Below are 20,791 nucleotides of genomic sequence, written 5' to 3'. Positions count from 1 at the left end.
ATAGCGCACTGTCTATACTGTCACAAGTTAAAAACTGTGACCTTAAGGATGTTGATACTTGACATGCTGTGGGAAATTGTTATTTTTTATTGTTTTTTTTTTTATTTCAATTTATTTTTTCATTTATTTTGTTTTTGTGTGAGTTTTTTTTTGCCTTGTCTTGTTTTGTTTCTTTTTTTTTTTAGTTTTGTTTTTTGTTTTGGGTTTTTTTTTTGCCATGTGGTATATTCAATGTGATTCCATTGTGAAAACGTTAAAAATCTTAGCACCGGCATACACATTAAGTATTTAAACATTCAATAAAACATGACCACAGAGGTTGTGTAGACTACTCACAATTGCAACATTGGTAAGTTTTTAAATGTAACTAAACTCCCATGACATCATTCGAGCGCTCTTGTCAATAAGTTAAACGATATACGATTCAATTACGACTCAATCTCGGCTTTAATTCCCAAATCACTTCTTCTTGAAATTTACAGTTTTGTTTACAATCAAACCGTTTGGGTTGACACAGATCGGAGAATACTATTGGCGTCTTTTCTCCCACAGCAAGGCCACAGCTCATTCAATAAACTTGTTGTTCATTGAATTAGTTGTATCAAACTAATAAAACTGAGATCAAAGTGTCACTTAACGATGATCTACGACTGTACAAATGAAATAATGAGTTCCCGCTTTCTGCTCCATTGGATGAACCTTGGAATCAAATGGTGTATAGGCTCTTTGAAAGGCATATTAAGCTGTCAGATCTAGATAAGAATACCCTTAAGTTAAAATATATGAAAGTTTCTATCTGCTTCTAATAGCCAATCCTTGAAAAAAGATGATCATTAACTTTATATAATGCTGCTAAAATATGAAAGTCGACTTAAACGAAATTCTGGTTGATGTCTAAATAGTTGTGATTATTTCAATCAAATTACATTTGATTCCCCTTATCTTTTATTTCAGGTACATCGAGTCATAAAAGGGTTTTTTTAATTGATACAACAAAAAAATAAGTTCAGTTACTTTCTTAAAGTCTTTCAAATAATTTGGAATCTCGATTTGTTTGCAACTATTGACCAAATCTCGATTTGTTTGCAACTATTGACCGAAACAATAAAACTCCATATTTATCATTATTTTCTGTTTTATTGATAATTCATTACAAATGTGTAGAAAACCGATCTGAAAAGGATTCCCCACTGGCTTTGGAATCTGTGGGTACATGTTCAATATCGTTCGGTAAATACAATCTAAGGTTTTCTCTCGAGTGTTTAGTCCTCTGCAAAAACGTGGATGTTTCTTTACCATTCTCTGATGTCCCAGTTTTCATTGCATTCAGCTTTAATCCTTCGTGTTTGTCCTGCAGGACATTCGGGTTGATTTGATTGTGAGCACCAATTTTACTGAGGCCATTTGATGCTGCCCTCTGTTCCAGTTCTATATCTGATTCAATTTGCTCCCTAGTCATCTCTCTACATGTTTCCTCACAAGTCCGAATTGGTACGTTTAGATCACGTGACTGACTTCTGAACGAGGAGGACAGCTTAACATGTTCTATAATTTCGTTAATTTGCTCATCAAAGCCTGCGTTTACATGTCCATTTCGATTTTCATGGACAGAGTTTATCCCATCGATTCTGTCATTCCCAATCTGACATTCTTTTTCTTCCTCAGTAGCGTGTGGTTCGTCAATACTTTGTTTTCTCTCGTCAATGGTGTAAACATCAAATTCAACGTTCATATTGGGGTCTCTTGCCCATTCCTGCTCCACTCCGCTGCCTAGAACCAGGAAAGCTAGGGCACCTGCCAGCCCCACCCCTGTACAGATGAAGAACACGGTTTGCCACTCCTCCTGTGTACCCTGACAAGTTTAAAGTGTACAAATATTTTTTAAAGAAAAAAAACTGTTTTCTACAATTGGTTGTTAAATCTCATTAACTCTCTAAAGAAAGACCACTCGTCCTAAATAAACTATTCGGTTAATGAAATGATTGACGTGTTTTCGTTTCCTTTAAAGTTGTTTATAAGCTTACAGTTTTTGTTAGTTCCGATGTGATGATGGGAGACAGTAAGGCGGCTACTGATGCTAATGTTGTGGTCATACCGTTCAGGACACCAGCAAATCTGAAGGACAAAAAACCCGGTCTCCATAAACAGTCTATATTCGTTTTGATTATAATTCATTTTGTTCAGCTACCAATTCAGTACTTTAGTCAAAGAAATTTGTGTAATTTTGATTCATTTTTGGGAGGGTTGTTGCTTGAGATGTATCATCCTTCCAACGTATTTTTTTTTAAAAACCAACACCTTGCAACAAATACCTTGGAGCAATGTCGATATGGTTCACTCGAAATCCCGAATTATTAAGAGATTGAACTGTCCAATACGTCACCAATAGTATTACTGCGCTTGTCCTCTCGTCAGGCCCCATGTAACTCATCCAAATCAGGAAAGGTGCAGACAACACCATACCTGTTACAATCCAACAGTTGAAATTGTATCTTTTTACAAATCAATACAGTGAAAAATATGTGCTATATCTTGAAATTGTGAGTAACTTTTTGGATTACTTTCTACTGGCCTGTACCAGTTATCGGCTATAATTTTACGTTTTCTTTTCGTGTTTCCTTATTTCTTGATATATTTGAATAAAATTTTACATACTTTGAATGGTGAACTCCTTATTTATCAATCTGTTAGATTATATCATCATTTAGAACCCAAACATATTGTTTTTGTGCTATTTAGCACGCTCCGAATTTGCCTAGATTTTACGATTTACTGTACCAGTTATCGGCTTCGTGATAATAACATAGTAAAATTCCTTTACATGTTGATTTCATATTCTGCAAAGTGAAAATTGAATTATGTCCCTTGCAGGGTCAGCCTATATGTCGTGGGGGTTATTATACATAAACAAAACTCATAAAATTATCCGCTTATCATCATACGGTAATACATAAAAACGTATGCTGTTCAATACATAATTGTGCAATCAGGCGTTCAACTGCCCCATGAATCCTTCAGAATTTAGTGAATTCCTTGTTGAGAATTTTTTCAAGCAAACATACTTTCCTTTATTCGAAACAGACGACTGAATTAAAAAATCTCGGATAGTCGCATGCTATAAACCCGAACCCTCAGTTTAGCCGATAATTGGTCTTAGCCGATAACTGGTACAGTACCAGTGTAACCATAATTGATACGAAGAGCATAATAGATTTGGCTAGTGTTTGTATCATTAACAACTCTTGTTCTAATCAAATGTTAGGTAATCTCTTTTTGCCTTTTTAGCCAGGCTCTGCTGAAAGCAGAGTCCTGGCTGTAGGCAGGCAAATCGCCAATGTTACTATAAATAGCACAACTTCAAAAGTAAACAAAAAACCAAACAGCGTCAAAGTCAAAGCTTCCGCTTTACCAAATACAAAGAGCCACGTTTTGTCAAAAGTGTTTGCATTTTGTTTCTTTTTTATAATTTCGAGAGAATTGTCTATTTTTTTTAGTTTTCTTAATAATAACGTGTTTTAAAAACAAGACTATGCATTTTGGACACATACAATGCGCATGAATTTCCATGAACTACTTTGCTGCGCGTTGAAGAAATGGGGATTGAATATATAACGCTTGTTGCAAAATTCAAGGCAGAAACTGTTGAACTTTTTTCTACTAGAGAGACATATTTTTGTTTTTAGCCGCTTACAAAAATTGATCGCTCTCTGATGCTTTGCCGACATTATGAGAGAGAGAGAGAGAGAGAGAGAGAGAGAGAGAGAGAGAGATATTTTCATTTTTTACTACACAATATGCATAAAGAAACACCAAAAGAGCCCGGCTTTCAGTACTTCAGTACTTTGATTTCTATACTGGATTGTGGTTGAATTACCATACGTTTTTTTTTCAAATTGTATTGTCGGATTCTTGCTTTCCAGAGAAAATACAACACACTAAAATAACTCACTTTACTACAGATATATTTTTTGTAAGAAACATTTTTTTAAAAAGAAGAATGCAATAAAGATATGGAACTTATAGTAAAGAACGGACCCGAGACGTGGAAAATTTTTCTGATGGCGGTCACTGAGAAAAGTTCCCTTGTCATTAGATTATCTGCCAGCATCCCGCTCCCCAGAGAACCGATGAACCGACCAATAAACGGCAGAGAGGACAACAGACCATTCTGAAACAATGATACTACTAAAGATATTAACATACGATGATCTATAAATAGGCTCACTGTAATCAACCAGTTAATTAATGTTTGCAGCATGCAATGATATGACCTACCGTCGCAATGTCAAACTTTAACACATCAGCCATGTAAAGAGGAAGAAAAGTCCCAATAGTAGTGAATAAAAATCCATGAGACATCTGGGCGAAAAGAAGTCCCCAAAACGGTCCAGACGTTAAAATCTTCATCCAAGGGGGTGAAGGCATCTGGAATTTAGAATGGTAAAATGTAAACTGAATTTTTGATACAGGTTTTTTGAACATGCGTAAATCTTGCTTCTACCATACAATGATTAACTTTCTATTTACTTTTTCGAGAGTGCTGTCCCTTCGTTTATAGTTGATGAGGGCACGCTCTTTCCACGTGATCCGGGGGTGTTCGTCTGGTCTGTCGTACACCAACCACATCCACATGATCAGGGACAGCACGTTGGCCATACCTAAACATCAAACTGATTCTTGGGACAGTTGTTGATAAAAACAATCAAGAAAGACGAAACATTTTTAATAAGATATAAGATATATTTACCAAAAAGATGAAAAATTGAAGTTAGACAACTTTCAATACGCACTTACAAAAGACGTAGAATATAAAAGGCCAGCCATTGTGTATTGGAATGGTACAAATAAATCCAGCGAAAGCAAAAGTAATGATGGAGCCAATCATCAAACCTTAAATGATAAGCATTGTATAAATATTTCTTTGCATGTTGAATAACTCTAGTCAGTGTGATTTCGTTAATATTGATAAAACTAAGCTTAGTACGCGAGTAATGCACAGAATAGGATTTTAATCATGTACATGTACTATCTTCTCAAGGTCAGACTTAGTTAGTACCACATTCTATGTTTACTTGATTCAAAGATATTATGTAATTAAGTAATAGACTAGTATTTAAAGACTCGTCTGTAATATTGATGTAGTAAAACGGGATTACTCGCAGAAAATATGATGAGCACACATGAGGCGAAAAACTAGCTTCCAAATATTTAAATGGGTCCCACTCAGCAACTTTTTCGTCAAAGCTAGTTTTTTCCTTAAAATTGTTATTTTGACTTCTTTCAAAAAATACATATTTTGAATAGCAATTATTCTGACCAGAAGCCTTTTTCATAGCACGTTTTATTTGCAATTTTCAAATATTTTTTTTATTAAACTGGCTGAATTTTGCTCGTTTTGAGGTTTAAAATTTATAAATGTAGCAATTAAAATATCTAAAAATGTAGTGGTTCACAAGCTCATTTTCATTATTCGTAAACCCCAATTCCACTCAATCAAGCTAACCCTTAAAATGTCATTATCAAATTTTCTTTAAATTTTTTTTAGATGAATTTGCCTTTTTGTTTATCCTGCGATAAAATCAGTGCGTGTAAATACTACAATACACATCAACATACAAAATTTTGAAACCTAAAATAGTTAAGGACAGACTCAACGTTCCTCAGTTTTAGAAAAATTTTCCTTGATATCATATTTCTTCTCTATTTGTATTTAAACATGTCCATGCCCAAAACTTCAGGGTGCATTACCAGGGTATGTTTAGAGTTATAATATTTTGATTTTTTTCTTTTAATAGCATGCGAAATGCAATTGAATGCTTATAAAGTCATAGAATATATTTTCAATTAAAACTATACATCCCAATAGAAGAAAATAAACTTTTGCAATTACGGAGTGGAAATCTTCAAATTGCGGAGATAGAAAAAAATAGAAAACAATGGAAGACATGTCGCGTCTGGCCTTAAATAGATGATAATCTTCTAGACATGCAGAAACTACACATTTCATTTCCGGGCCAATATAATTATGAAAATATCATATTTTTAATGCAGTATATTCAGAACAGTTAACAAAGACGTCACTCGAGAAGGGATATACCTTAAAGGAAAATTTGACAAATCGTAAATTTGGCTGTCTTTTTTTTCATTTTGATAGCTGTCTATAAGGCAGGTGCCAACCATCTACAAATTGAGACAATCCATGTTGAATACCTGGGGAATTCTGAATTTGGGTTAACTTGTATCGATGCATTGCACTTGCATCTCAACAGGAAATATCTTTTTATTCGTACCTGCGTTTGCGACAGCTACTATCTGCGCACGCTCAGACACCGGTGCCCACTTGGAAACAATGGCTGCTATACTAGGTTGAAGGCCTCCCTGGTAAAGGGCAATTAATGCTTAAAGTCAATCAGATATCAATTCTAGTTATTAATAATCAACATTTGATTGAATTAATTTTCTGTTTTCTTAGCTATCAAACTTGGACATAACAAACTATTTAAAGTAAATGTAAACATGTGTTATATTTTTTTGACGTTTTTTATTTGATATCATTCATAAAGGGTAACGATATGAAGAGAGTTACCAAAGACTACTATTGACCTACTGAGGAGAGTCCGATGCAGCACCTTAGAACGACGACAAAGTAGGGACTGACTGTGGCAGCAATGGGGGACACAGCAGACAGGATGATAAGGAATGACGTCATCACTGTCACCACCATTTTCCCGCTAAACCTCCCGGACAAGTAACCTGCGATCAGGGGGGTGATCGGGAACGTGTAGAAATAGGACTGTAGAATCAGGCCCTTCTCTTCGCTGTCCCACAGTATGTCCCAAACCTTCAAAGGACATTTTTGTAACTTTAACCCCAATCAATCATTTAATCACGATTAGGTGCTAATCATCTATCATGATAACCTTTAATGTACAAATAAAATGCGTTTTTAATAACTAAGTGCACAGAAAATATTGTAGCTGTAGAAATGTTATATACCCCTCTTTGTGTCTGTGTGAAGGTTCCATTTGTAGTCGTGTTCGATTTGTTTATCATGGCGTCTGGTCCAGCTTTATAATTGGACTCCATACAAACAATCACCATACTGATACACTGACGGAGCATTATCGAACACGTGACCGTAATGAAACAAGAAAAGGCCACCAACCAGCGACAAGATGTGTATTTCTCAAACACACTTTGTTTCAGAAGTTGTTTAGAACTGTACAGAGGAGATGAAGAATAATTTCGGGTTAAACTCACAGAACTGTTTCTCTGGCTTTGTTGTTCTGTCATGTCACTCGAGAAGGAAACTCTTGAAGGTGTCCTTCTCACGCCGTTTTGATCTTTTTAAGTGAAAATGTTAAAAAAATTTTTAGAAATAATAACTCAAAATGGAAATGTATCCCCAAGAATCTTTTTTCCGTATTCACAAAAAAACCCCGAAAATTTCTCAATGAAAGTTACTTCATGTAAGATTCCCTTATGCTGTAATAAGAACTGGGAAAATTATAACACATTAACAAAGTGACGGTTGTTAGTGTATGTAAGAGATCTGTTAAGGAATCAGATTGATGTACTATAATACTTATTATCAACATGCAACCTTCTTTATATTTTCATTGATTATATCTTTTTTATAAAAAAAGAAGCTTTGTTTACCTGATGTGTTTACTTCCATTCTGCCTTTTCTTGAAGTTACAATACTGTTCATGTAATGCACTTATACTGTTGCTATCACACAGTCAGTATGCAGACATGCCTATGAATAATTTGTTTCGACAAAGGAGTGTGAAAAGATAGAACATTTTCAAAATGAGGAAATATCTAAAACAGCTGAATTTTGGAACATGTTTGTAATTGCGTATCTTCGTTTTATATATATTCATCTTTTATAGTACCTGATTACAGAAATTTTGTTAGATTGGACATTGTGTCAATACATGTACTACTGAAAACATTAAACTCTAACAAATGGTTATTAAATTCACTTAAAAAGGCTTAAAAACCGCTATATAAAGCAAAGGTTAATAATACTTCAAACGTCAAAAGAAAGCAGGAAAAACAAACTTTATACTATAATTCAATTATGAATATGTTGGGCAAACTTTTCATAAAATTTATTGACAAAATAGGGTTATGTTTAGATATATTTTGCTTGCAGTTTTGACAGTTATTACAAACATGACGAAATATCATTATTTAACCTTGTGTTCTTGACTACTCCTTATAGGGCGTTCAGATATAAGCTGGGAAATTGATGCACGGACATACACGCATACGTTGGGGGAAAAAAGAGCATCAGTGGTATGATGAATAATTTATGTTCTCGTCAAAGATACAATTAGTGTCAATCTTGTCCTTCCATATGAATTGGTAGCTCCAATCTAAGTCTTAAATCAAAATGTATTCATCACACCACATATTTATTGGTATTAAGCCATTCCAATGTTCCTGGTCTTTTAAATTGAATTTGACATCTTCAGAGTCTTGATCTTCGATTAATTTGTTAGTGATGAATGACTGAAAATTTTTTCTTAGGTGTAATATCACGATCCCAGACTCTAATGAGCCGTTTTGTGAGTAAAATAAGATCTCGAGTTAAACCTACAACGTGAAAGGTTAAACTAATCGAATACTAGTATATGGCGAATACTTTGTTTATTGAGATTTTGTTTCACTGTAACCTACGAACATCACCTCAAACCTTTAGAGATCAAGTATTTACACAGAAAATGAGGTTGGTTTATTTCAGTTTTAAAAGTTCCTTTATTTTCATAATCTTTTGATTGTCTGATTAAATTCTAAAGATAACATTTTTCAGAGAGTTCAACAAAAAGATAAATATTGCTCAAAACATCGCTTCCAAGTCCAAACCACTGAGACGCGTTCATCAATTCAAGATTTACAAGAAGCTGAATTTATTAATTCGAAATTTAACAAAAGCATGTCATTTTCAAATAAAATTAACGAGCCGAAGAAAGACATCATATGAAGGTAGATTACAAAGGCAAGCCATAGCACACTTGTTCCTCAGCAGAACATCGGTATCTAAGGAGTTGTCTTCTATTTCTATGATGAACTTTGAGCTCTCTTATGATCTTATCTAACTTTAATCTAACAGTTATCCTGAAGGTTATAAAACTGTTTTGATATTACAGTGTTTTTATTCTTTAGAGAGAGCGTTATAAAACGTTTTACCAGTTATCCATTCCAAACATCGGGCTCTAGCTCTCACTTAAACAACCTGAAAACTCTTTGTCAGCTGATGTTTTGTGCATTTAGTTGATGAGTTAAAATTAGTCCATTGGCTCTGTAGATGTCGTAATGTAAAACGTTTTCAAACGCCGGACATGAAAACATCATCAAAGCTCAATTCAGTTTAAAGCTACAAATTGACCGTTTTTATTTTGGTTATTTAGTCCTTGGTTCAGTTAATTAGTATCTTTGATAATGATAAGTTCTTATTCAATTCATAAAAAATAAAGCATATGTATATTCAAAGAGGTATTTTTGATAGCTAATTTAGTTTTTTAGAATCCATTCAAAACTTGGTCAAAGATGAATGGTGGTTTCGAAATTTTACATTAATACTCGCATTTTCATCAAAACTAGATTCAATTGAATCGATAAAATCTCTGCCGTTTCCGTTACCTTATTAGCCAATGGTTTTTCGTTTATTTCATGGTGCCCATTGGTCGTTGGACGACCAACAATCTTTCAACTAGGAATTTATGGTTGTTATCTTCACTGTTTTAACATTATTCAATCTAATGACAAATCAAGAGCAGATTACAAACAAATTTTAAAGATGTTTTTATTAAACTCTCTTCTTGTCCAATTTCTTGCCAAACGTTTCTGAATGCGCGTGAACAGAATGATTATGATACTAATATTCAGCAGAGAGAGAGAGAGGTCCTATTATATTTTATAAATGACCACTTAATTCCGATGAAAAATGTACTTATGTGCATGCTGTGAAAACGATGAAATTTGGTGACATAAAGGTTCATTTTCTTTGTATATTTCACGATAACTAGACAGCATGTTGCTTGCTATAGTAATCTAAGGTCTGCCTGCTATATCAATATGAACGTATATTATTTTAAATTGTGTAATGTGACTATGTGGATTTTGACATATTGTAAACTTTATCAATCCAGCAAAAAAAGATTTGATGCAAGATTTATTTGCATCTTATATACACATATTCAAGTTATAAGAATGATATACCGGAACTTGTTCATTCATAAATTTATTTAGGCATTTAAAACTGTATTAACCAAACTTGCCATTACATACGTGTTGCACATTAACATCATGATATCAAATTTAAAAAAACCTTTATTTAAAAAAACGAAGATGGTAAATGCTACTGATCATAAAAGACAATGTATCTATAGTAGGCTCTAATGCTTATTATATATTAATATTAATAGAGAATCGAGGTCTTTAAGATCAATTCTATGTAAGAATCAAAATTCGGTGGCCACGCATAGTCACGGATTTTCTTCATACTTGACAATTTGATAGACTTTGGTGAGTAAAAAAGCCTTACACCATTTGTTTGTTGCTATGTGGTCCCGTTGCCATGGTAACCGAGGGTAAAGATGTAAAAATGGCATTTTAATGCTTATTTGAGAACATATTGTGAGTAATGTGCAGAACTTGGGGTTTTCAGGTTAGAATATATTATTAAAAATGGTTGTCATTTTTCAAAAGAAAGAAAAAAATTCATGGAGAAACGCATATTTTTAGAGCGTTTCCATGGTTACTAAACAGAAATTTTAAAATATGTTTTCTTCATCTAATTTGAATAAAAAGTGCAAATCTTGGATTTTTTGGTAAACACTATTATGATTGTGCAATTAAAAATTCAAATATGAAAATTGAGAACCGTTGCTATGGTAACAAGCTTAAAAATAAGGAAAATTATAGTATTTTTAGGCATCTTTAAATGGATATTTTTCACTTATAATGAATAAATATATAAAATCAAATGGAGAGAAAAATTAAAGTATGTCCTTAACTTTAATGACACTTGAAAAAAACCTGAAATTTTCTAAAGATAACTGCCGTTGCTATGGACTTTTCAAAAAGTAAGAATTTCTGTGTGATTTTTTACACAACTTAATTCTCCTTAGCAACAACACTTCTCTGTTGCATAACAAAGGTTTCTGTGGTGTATAATGAAAATTTAGATATATTTTTACAAGTTCCGACTAAAACAATTGCAAATATATTCTAAAATCAGGAATGAAAGTATATCAAAATAATCTTCAATTTCTCAGTTTTTCTTAATTTTTGGCCTTTTTGCCATAGCAACGGATGTCAATATTCATGATTAAATATATATTGCATGGACATTGATATGGATGTAAAAATTTAACAGTTTCCCATTTGGGCTTATTAAAAAAACGCAGAAAACTAATTTCAAAAATTTGTAACGGTTTCCATGGTAACATTCTCGAAGTATTGGTTTCTCCATCATTTTTCTTATATAATTAAATAACTGAAAATAGGACAAAGGCTATTTTATGTGTTTGATAGTTTACATTAGTGGGCAAAACCTTCTAATATGGCTTCAAAGTAGGTAAGTTTTGCTATTTACCCATCTTTAGCCTCGATTACCATGGCAACGGTTACCCCCAGCAACCAACGTTTAGTGGTTTTTTGCGTTTTACACCTAGGTGTGTCCATGTATGAAATATAAGGAAAATTGGTGACTATGCGTGGCCAGACCCTTTTATAAATCATTGATTCTTACATAGAATTGATCTTAAGACTCCTCACTGATATAAGATTGCGCTTTTCTATCTTTGATAAATACAGTGTCTGGTTCTGTTATTTCTAGAATGCCTTGTTCGAAGACGATGGCTACTATATTATTTTCGGAAATTTGTCCTTTTAATCTGATGCTCACTCGTGCTCTTGTGAATACATGAACAGACATAATTGTTTATTTTTTTTGGCAGAGTAACTGTTTTTGTTATGGTCCTCCAAAACTTTTTTTTTTTGATTCAGAATTAATTGCATCAAATCACTTCAATTTCTCCCTAGTCATCAAACAATAGCATATGATTCTACTCAGAAATGGTATGTTATGATCTCTTGAATGGCTACTGGATCATTTTTTTTTCTTTATTAACTTGTTCAACAAAACTGTCATTAACATGTCCACATTCCACTTTCACATTTCGATTTTCAGAGACAGAGTTCGTCCCAACTTTTTTGTTATTTTCAGCCGTACAATCCCCCTCCTCCACGGAAGCGTGTAGTTGGTCAATACTTTGTTTTCTCTCGTCAATTGTGTAAACGTCAAACTCAACATTCATATGTTGGTCCCTTGCCCATTCCTGCTCCACTCCGCTGCCCAGAACCAGGAAGGCTAGGGCACCTGCCAGCCCCACCCCCGTACAGATGAAGAACACGGTCTGCCACTCCTCCTGTGTACCCTAACAAGTTAAAAGTGTTATTTCAGTGAAGTCAATAATATCTTTTCAGAAATTAATGTGTTCATGAACAATGAATTTCAATACTTATTTATCACTATCCTTCTTAATCTCATTTTAATTTGTATGTTAGAAAGGTTCTACTTATTAGTGACATTTTACTTAGTATATATTTAATAAGAAATAATAATTTCATGACATTTTTTATTTGATAACGCTTAATGGGCTTACATTTTTTGTCAGCTCTGAAGTTACGATTGGAGAAAGCAATGCGGCAACTGACGATACCGTTGTTGTCATACCATTCAGAACACTTGCAAATCTTTTTAAAAAAAGGATTGAATATGTCTTCTAGATAACAAAACTCGAGAAAACAAAATTATATTACGACTAGGTGATAGTTCTTATCTACCTCTTAGTATTTTAATTTTTTTTAACATGTTGTTGTATCGATCATTTATGATTCACCCAGTTTTGTCTCATTCATCACAAAACTGTTGAAACATATACCTCGGTGCGATGTCAATATGGTTGACTCGAAATCCCGCGTTATTGAGAGCCTGAACTGTCCAATACGTCACCAGTAGTACCACTGCGCTTGTCCTCTCGTCAGGTCCCATGTAACTCATCCAAATCAAGAAAGGAGTTGATAGTACTAAACCTGTTGCAGTCAGAAATATTATGAATGCTTCCATTTTCTTTTAATATTTTTGTAATTGTTTGAGTGATTTTGCTTTGAATTTTGGGATTTATTTTTTTATCATTTCGACAAACTACTGCCTTCTACTTTCTTTGAAACATATTTATACTTTTGGTTTTAGTAATCTAGTTTAGTCATCATTTATCTTAAGGTAATCAATGTACATGTTTAATGAAGGAATTGATTGCAGATTCGTCCTTTTAAAATAGAATATAATGGTATTTGCATATCCTTTTTATAAACTAAAATAATTAGTAATGAGGAGGCTTTGAAAAAAATCTTTGTTGTCGGGACAAAGCTAACCCGAGACGTGGAATATTTTTCTGGTGGCGGTCACTGAGAGAATTTCCCTTGTCATAAGGTTATCTGCCAGCATCCCGCTTCCAACAGAAGCAATGAACCGACCTATAAATGGCAGAGAGGAGAAAAGTCCATTCTGAAATATTAAAACATATGGTACATATTGGGAATAACTTTCATCATTTAACAGCTGCTTATGCATTTGCCAATGACTGGATCTGTCTTTAAATGGTGATGATTAATGAATAGAAAATGAATGAAAATGTGCCTTACAGTCGCAATGTCAAACTTCAACACGTCAGCCATATAAAGAGGAAGGAAAGTCCCGATGGTAGTGAATAAAAACCTGTGGGACATTTGGGCAAACAAGAGTCCCCAAAACGGCCCAGAACTTAAAATCTTCATCCAAGGAGGTGAAGGCATCTGAAAATGTAAAATAACTTTCGGAGTTTCTCAAGAATGCTATATTGTTGTATATATGAATATTAAATCAAATTTGGTGAATCTTGCTTAAAGTATTGACCTTTTCGAGAGTGCTGTCCCTTCGTTTATAGTTGATGAGGGCACGCTCTTTCCACGTGATCCGGGGGTGTTCGTCTGGCCTGTCGTACACCAACCACATCCACATGACCAGGGACAGCACGTTACATATACCTAAGCAATAAATTGATACCTGAATAAATAACAATATTATTGTTTGATTATAAGCATTATTTTATTTAGAAAACACAATTATGTTTCATCAAATTATTTCATTTCTTTCCCCAGTACCGGTATGTTATTGAGAGACCGACAGTACTTGTCTATTATTTAAGTAAAGCTATGATGGAGGACTGAAGAATTTACAATTAAAAAAAAACAACTAAATATAAACTTACAAAAGATGTAGAATATAAAAGGCCAGCCATTGTGGATTGGAATGGAACAGATAAAGCCAGGGAAGGCGAAGGTAAAGATGTTACCAACCATCATACCTGTAAGTGATCATGTCAAAATGACAAGTGTGTGTATACATGTTTATATTTACATCTACCAAGCATAATTTCCTCTATTTCTAACGGAAACTTATAGTTAATTCATAGTTCTATAGAAACAGCCAGACTGAAATCTACACGCCCTATTTATCGATTGGTCGAAATTTACAGTGGCTGAAAGTGACAGGACTGAAATTGACACGCCATGTTTATCGATTGGTCTAAACCTACAACCTAGTAAAATCCCGGACTGCACGAAATAATCATGATGATGCCAGACTCAAAGTCTCACAGAAGACGATTTGGCTGTGTCTTTTAGCTAACGTAGTTTTGTACATTAACAGTAATTTAGTGAATTCTACTAACTTTTCATAATTAGTTTACTAATTAGTTAAAGAAAGATATGGTGGCATAGATCTGCCACCACTTGTCAGATGATTATGTCAACTTCTCAGATAATTATGTGGACTTTTCAGTTCTTTAAGTCGACTTTTCAGTTCTTTAAGTCGACTTGTTACTTATCCACGTGTTTAAAAATTTAACACTATAACCTTCCCACGCCCAATTTGTGCCATCAAGTTGAAATAATATTTTCTGACAAGTCGACATAAGGATCTGACAAGTTGACATTAGCATCTTTTAAGTCGACATAAATATTTGAGAAGTCGACATAATAATCTGACAAGTCGACACATTATTTGACAAGTCGACATAATTTTTTGGCAAGACAACATAACATCTGACAAGTCAACATCATTATCTGGCTTATAATATGAATGATAAATTTCTTTAAACTAGTGGCCATATCATTTTTTCTGTCAGATAATTATGTTAACTTGTCAGATTCTTATGTCGACTTGTCAGATATTATGATGACAAGTTAATGGCAGTTAGTGGCACTAGCACGCTTTAACAACAAAATATTGAGTTTCTAGTCAATATGGTTATTTTCTGACAAGTCAACATAAAGATCTGACAAGTTGACATAAATATCTGACAAGTCGACATAATCATCTGACAAGTCGACATAACTATCTGACAAGTGGTGGCAGATCTATGCCACCATAGAAAGAAGTTAATATAAACAATAAAATGCTTTCTTTGATGATCCATGCGGGTTAGGAAGGTAGCGGTCATTGCAGGAAAACATTTACATAAGCCGCTAACGCGGGTTATGTATTTTTCCTGCAATGTCGCTACCTTCATATCCCGAATGAATCACCAAAGAAAGCATTTTATTGTTTAAGTGTACAGTTTGTATACACGTTCATGTTTACACGTAACAAATCATGAACAGCCTTTTTTAAAAAGAACTGTTCATCCTGGTTGTGATGTCACCAGTGTTGATATACATTGGTCTTAGATTCCACGAACATCTTTAAGGTCGGTCGCGAGTTTAAAATTTTGTGTTCCCTGCGCAGGGTATTGCGCATTACTCTTGTAAAACGCAAATGCAGAGTAAAATGTTCAAATATACAGGTTATCATGTAAGGTTTTTGATTTTTTTTTAAATATCTATGATAAAATGTGTTTACATAGAATACTGTTCATAAGTATTTGAATCATTTCGACGCTTCTTTAAAATCAACGTTATACACGTTGGAGTCAACGTCTTACGATGACGTCAGCATATGCGCGATCCTTTCATGTTCTGTGTGAATTGAAAGGCTTTTGTGTGTATACAAAATAAATTGACTTTGTTTTGTAAACATCCTTCTATTCCGTACAATTCTACATGTGAATGTAAAATGGCTGGCATGACACGTTTATAGGACCAAACTATTAGGACGGGTAGCATAAAAAATATTCTGTCAATTTCGTTTTAAGGTGGAATATCCCTCTGATAAGAGAGATAACTTCTGTAGAAAATAATCTCACTTCGTTTCTGTTATCTCACAATTATTAAGGCATGTAGCAACAAGGGAGGCGACATTTATTTATATTCAATATAGAAAAAGAAAATTTGAACAGAACGAACTGAACATCCACTTTTAGCAGGGAAAAAGAAGTAAAGACAAATTTTACAAAAAACTGCAAGAAGCGAATCATATTGATCAAATTTTATGAGGCAATACCTGCGGGAATACCCCTCCCTTTTCCCCAAATGGATTAATTTTTTTAAAAAGTAAAGCTAAATTTTATATACTACTAAAATAGTTTGAAACTTATAACATTTCAAATGTTTAAGATTGAATAAGGGTTTTCTATTCTGAGAGAGCAGATATTAGACAACATAAATTGAAAAAAAAACAATATCACATTTTCTTCAAGACAATATATCCCTATATTGAGAACATATCAATTACTGGAAGATCATTCATTTGATCCCCTTTTTGTGTTTTAATAAAATGTTCTGGTTTTATTACATTTGTAGCATTTCTAAAACATATGGATCCTTTTATTATTATCTTATCCAAATTTAAAAACAGAAAACCTTTTCTGGAAAATTAGAAACTGTGGCAATTTATCATGTACTGTACGTAAAACATGTATGTTTACAAAACATTCAATAGTCTATAATAAAGAAAGAGAACTCTTGCTGATTGAAGCAATTTTTGTTACAAACCTAAACAATAGAGTGCTATTCTGAACTAAAAACCAGCGCTTTATTATGTTTTGTAATATGAATTGGCAATGTATATAACTATATAATATTTTCATATACAGTTATTATTTTTAATTTTATGCTGCGATAGTAAAATTTTGCTTTTTCTAATCACTTTGCCTATTTTTTTTCTCATATCATGATTAGACACATTATCAATTTTTGAAAAATCTAGCAACGCTTCATCACTTCAACTTTGTTTCATCTGAATCTTTTGATATTGACTTTCATGAAAATCAATATGATTTTTTCTGAAAAATATATGGTTAAATTAATAGCAGAGGGATATTACACCTTAATTTGGCAAAAGGATTACTTCTACATTAACCTTTCATCGCTGAATATTAATGAATATTAAATGAATATTTTGCCCATTGTTTACTCATATGTTGAACTTTCACTGTAAAAAATAAAGGAAATCATACGTTTGAAACATTCTCCCCAAAGACTTTTTAAGAATGTCTGTAAATCTTGGTGCTTGATTATTTTCAGTTTTAAAGACACTAAATTACAAAACTAATAAAGGCAAGGCAGATTTACACAAGAAACTCACAGAAAAGAACACGCAATATACACGAGCCACTGATTAAAAGACAATCATTTTTCGCGAAGGAGTTCAGTAAGATTAGTAGTCTTTGAAACATTATGAAACACTGATTGAAATTAACGCTTGCAGAAATTAAATCTGATTAAAACTAGATGTTCTGAGTTCAGTTCTGTATTTTTAAAACGTTAAAACGTTAATGATCAGAAAAGTTCAATTTATTCTAAAGATAAGAACTGATTTTAAAAACAATTAACAATATTCATATGATAATAATTTCTGCTATGATCACTTTTGTTTGTGATGTTACATCATTTTACTTAAAATCATATTCAGTGTCACTACAATTTCCAAAATTCAAATTAAACAGGGGAAAGGTTTAAAACCACGCCTAAGTGTACCTGCGTTGGCCATAGCTACTATCTGCGCGCGCTCAGACACCGGTGCCCACTTGGAAACAATGGCTGTAACACTGGGTTGAAGGCCTCCCTGGTGAAACAAACCAAATAATCATACATGCTAGCACTTTCTGGTCGATCAAAAAGGGCATAAAAACGATCTATGTGATGTATTTGCTTGACATTTTAATTTGAAATAACTCGTAAAGAGTAACAATATTAAAAGATTAACTAAAGACTACTATTGACCTACTGAGGAGAGTCCGATGCAGCACCTGAGAACGACGACAAAGTAGGGACTGACTGTGGCAGCAATGGGGGTCACGGCAGACAGGAAGATGAGGCATGACGTCATCACGGTCACCACTGTTTTCCCGCTAAACCTCCCTGACAGGTAGCCTCCAATCAGGGGGGTGATCGGGAATGTGTAGAAATAGGACTGTAGAATCAGACCTTTCTCTTCGCTCTCCCATAGTATGTCCCAAAGCTTTAGAGATCAGAGACAGGTTTTGAAATGGTTTTATTAATCTCTGTTCACCAATGGATCAACTAATAGATATTTCGATTAATAGCCAGTAACCGATGATGAAAACCAGTCATATGAAACAGAGTTTTTTGTCTTAAATTCTTGTCCTTATTCTCCATTATTCATCTACTCATTGCTTAAAGTTATCATGAAAGTATTGTACATAATAATAGGATTTTATGTTCTCAAGTAAAAAGAAAATATTTTTGCCGTAGGTAGTCTTTATACCCCTCTTTGTGTCTGTGTGAAAGTTCCATTTGTAGTCGTGTTCGATTTGTTTATCATGGCGTCTTGTCCAGCTTTATAGTTGGACTCCATACAAACAATCACCATACTGATACACTGACGGAGCATTATCGAACACGTGACCGTAATGAAACAAGAAAAGGCCACCAACCAGCGACAAGATGTGTATTTCTCAAACACACTTTGTTTAAGAAGTTGTTTGGAACTGTACAGTGAAGATGTCGAGGAATTTCGAGCAGAGATCACAGAATTGCTTCGTTGGCTTTGTTGTTCTGTCATGTCACTTGAGAAAGAGACTCTTGCAGATGTCCTTCTCATGTCATATCGAACTTTATCATATAGAATAAAAAATGTACTGGTACAATTATTCAGAATGAAAATGACTAACCATAGATGCAATAGCGAACAATTCACAGTAGATAGTGCAGATAGTCCAGATATTGCAGCAATTCACCAATTATAAGGATAGAATTTAGATTTACCATACAAATAAAAATTGATAAACGCAATCCAATGTATTCCACAAACTTATTTTTCATATCCAATTTACAAAATACATAGTAAATGAAATACGTTTCACTTAAGAACATTTTTACCTTGTTCGTTTGCCTCCATTTTGCTTTTTGTTAAAATAACGTATTTTACTGTTGTTTATCAAATACTGATGCAGTCAGTGTACAATCATGTCTACGAATTAATTGTCGGGCTAATTGAAAGGCACTTTCAAGAAACAATACAGATACAGTTGAATTTTGGGACAAATGCCATTGATATTTATTATGTTTCTTTTAATATTTACGAATTTAAATGGTTTGAGATGCCAAGATACAACATTTATTTTCTTTCTCGAAATATTATTTCGTAAACTGATATTGAATTATAGAAAATACTCTGAAGATTCTAGTACATGTATTTGATTCATTTTTAAACATCTATAAAAGTGTGAGTCAAGTGCTGCAATATCACAGCCATTACCCACGGTTTCGAGGGGTGGTAAGGAATGAAATTAATAAGGTAGTACATAGTCATTAATAAAACAATATTTTAACAAAATGTCTTTGTATATCTTGCAATTATCGACTTTTGCTTGTGTTCTTGAATGACTTTCTCGATGACAATATCTGATTCTTTTTGTATGCTGAAACTGTCGTGATAAAATGATGAAATGATATTCGTTAACCCTGTGTCCTTGGCATTATGTGATACCGCGAGAGGAAATCAGCTGATAAATTAATGCACGGACACAGGAAGGCATAAATAGACACAAGTATATACGACAGCTTTTGGTCTCTAGAAACTGTAATAATTAGGTTCTACATGATGACATATTGCCATTCCTTAAACTTAAATATGACTTAACTTTTAGTTAAATGTTACTGAATTACATAGCTCTGACATTCGTTTACTTATCAAGACCTCACAGCCAACATTTAGTACACTAAATGACATAGTTATCATGTGAGTCTGTTATATAATCAGGTTCATATTTTTCCAAACTATACAAAATGGTTTTAACAAATTAACAAAACCTTGAGAATTTTTTTTTATTTAATTACATGTACTATAAGGATATTCCAAAGTTTGGACGTTTGATGTGATATCGAATTAAAGCGTTTGGATTACAAAGTTTGCGTGCGACAGAGAATAATTTGTCTGATAGGATTTTTCAAAATTGAGTAGTTGATAACATAGCAATGTCGATTTGACGTCTTTATTCTTCTCGATAATGACATGTCTTTTACTTATCGTTAGATGAGCAAAGCGCTAGTATTTATACCATTCCGATGTCTTTTAGTCCCTCCTCATGTTACTTTTTGCCGTTTTTCGTTGTACGTACATATGTAAGCATCTATCTATCTATTGATTTTTAACTTGTTTCTTTGCCATGAATTTTTGAATAACGAATCGGATGTGCTTGCACAATTTTCACTAAAGAAAATTAAGTATTAAATTAATAATTGTACATGTATATGATTCTGTTTCTCGGGATCACATTACCTTATGTAATACTATTGTACACACTGAACAATGAGCGTATAAGTTACATAT

At 33.4% G+C, this 20,791-nt stretch overlaps 1 protein-coding gene across 4 annotated transcripts; it reads right to left on the bottom strand.

Moving 5' to 3' along the window:
• Window positions 1–1,117: 1,117 nt before the first annotated feature.
• On the bottom strand, window positions 1,118–19,520 carry LOC105346598 (sialin). Of its 4 annotated transcripts, none has more exons than XM_020074691.3 (11): window positions 7,660–7,764; window positions 6,997–7,343; window positions 6,608–6,841; window positions 6,291–6,378; window positions 4,795–4,890; window positions 4,528–4,658; window positions 4,276–4,425; window positions 4,036–4,168; window positions 2,313–2,463; window positions 2,025–2,115; window positions 1,118–1,852 (listed from the first exon to the last, which is right to left on the bottom strand). In XM_020074691.3, the coding sequence occupies exons 1-11, from the start codon at window positions 7,709–7,711 to the stop codon at window positions 1,151–1,153; spliced, it is 2,175 nt and encodes a 724-aa protein (XP_019930250.2). In that variant the 5' UTR covers window positions 7,712–7,764; the 3' UTR covers window positions 1,118–1,150. The 4 variants fall into 4 exon arrangements, with proteins under 4 accessions (XP_019930250.2, XP_065934307.1, XP_065934306.1 ...); XM_066078235.1 differs by having other exon boundaries at window positions 7,261–7,343; XM_011455222.4 differs by lacking the exons at window positions 1,118–1,852; window positions 2,025–2,115; window positions 2,313–2,463; ... (6 more) ...; window positions 6,997–7,343; window positions 7,660–7,764 and adding exons at window positions 11,800–12,452; window positions 12,681–12,771; window positions 12,960–13,110; ... (6 more) ...; window positions 18,725–19,071; window positions 19,339–19,520.
• Window positions 19,521–20,791: the final 1,271 nt, after the last annotated feature.

Source organism: Magallana gigas, chromosome 3 (genome assembly GCF_963853765.1).
Source record: "Magallana gigas chromosome 3, xbMagGiga1.1, whole genome shotgun sequence".
Lineage (NCBI taxonomy): Eukaryota > Metazoa > Mollusca > Bivalvia > Ostreida > Ostreidae > Magallana > Magallana gigas.
The sequence above is the reverse complement of the archived record's forward strand: the minus strand, read 5'-3'. Positions and strand labels throughout refer to the sequence as shown.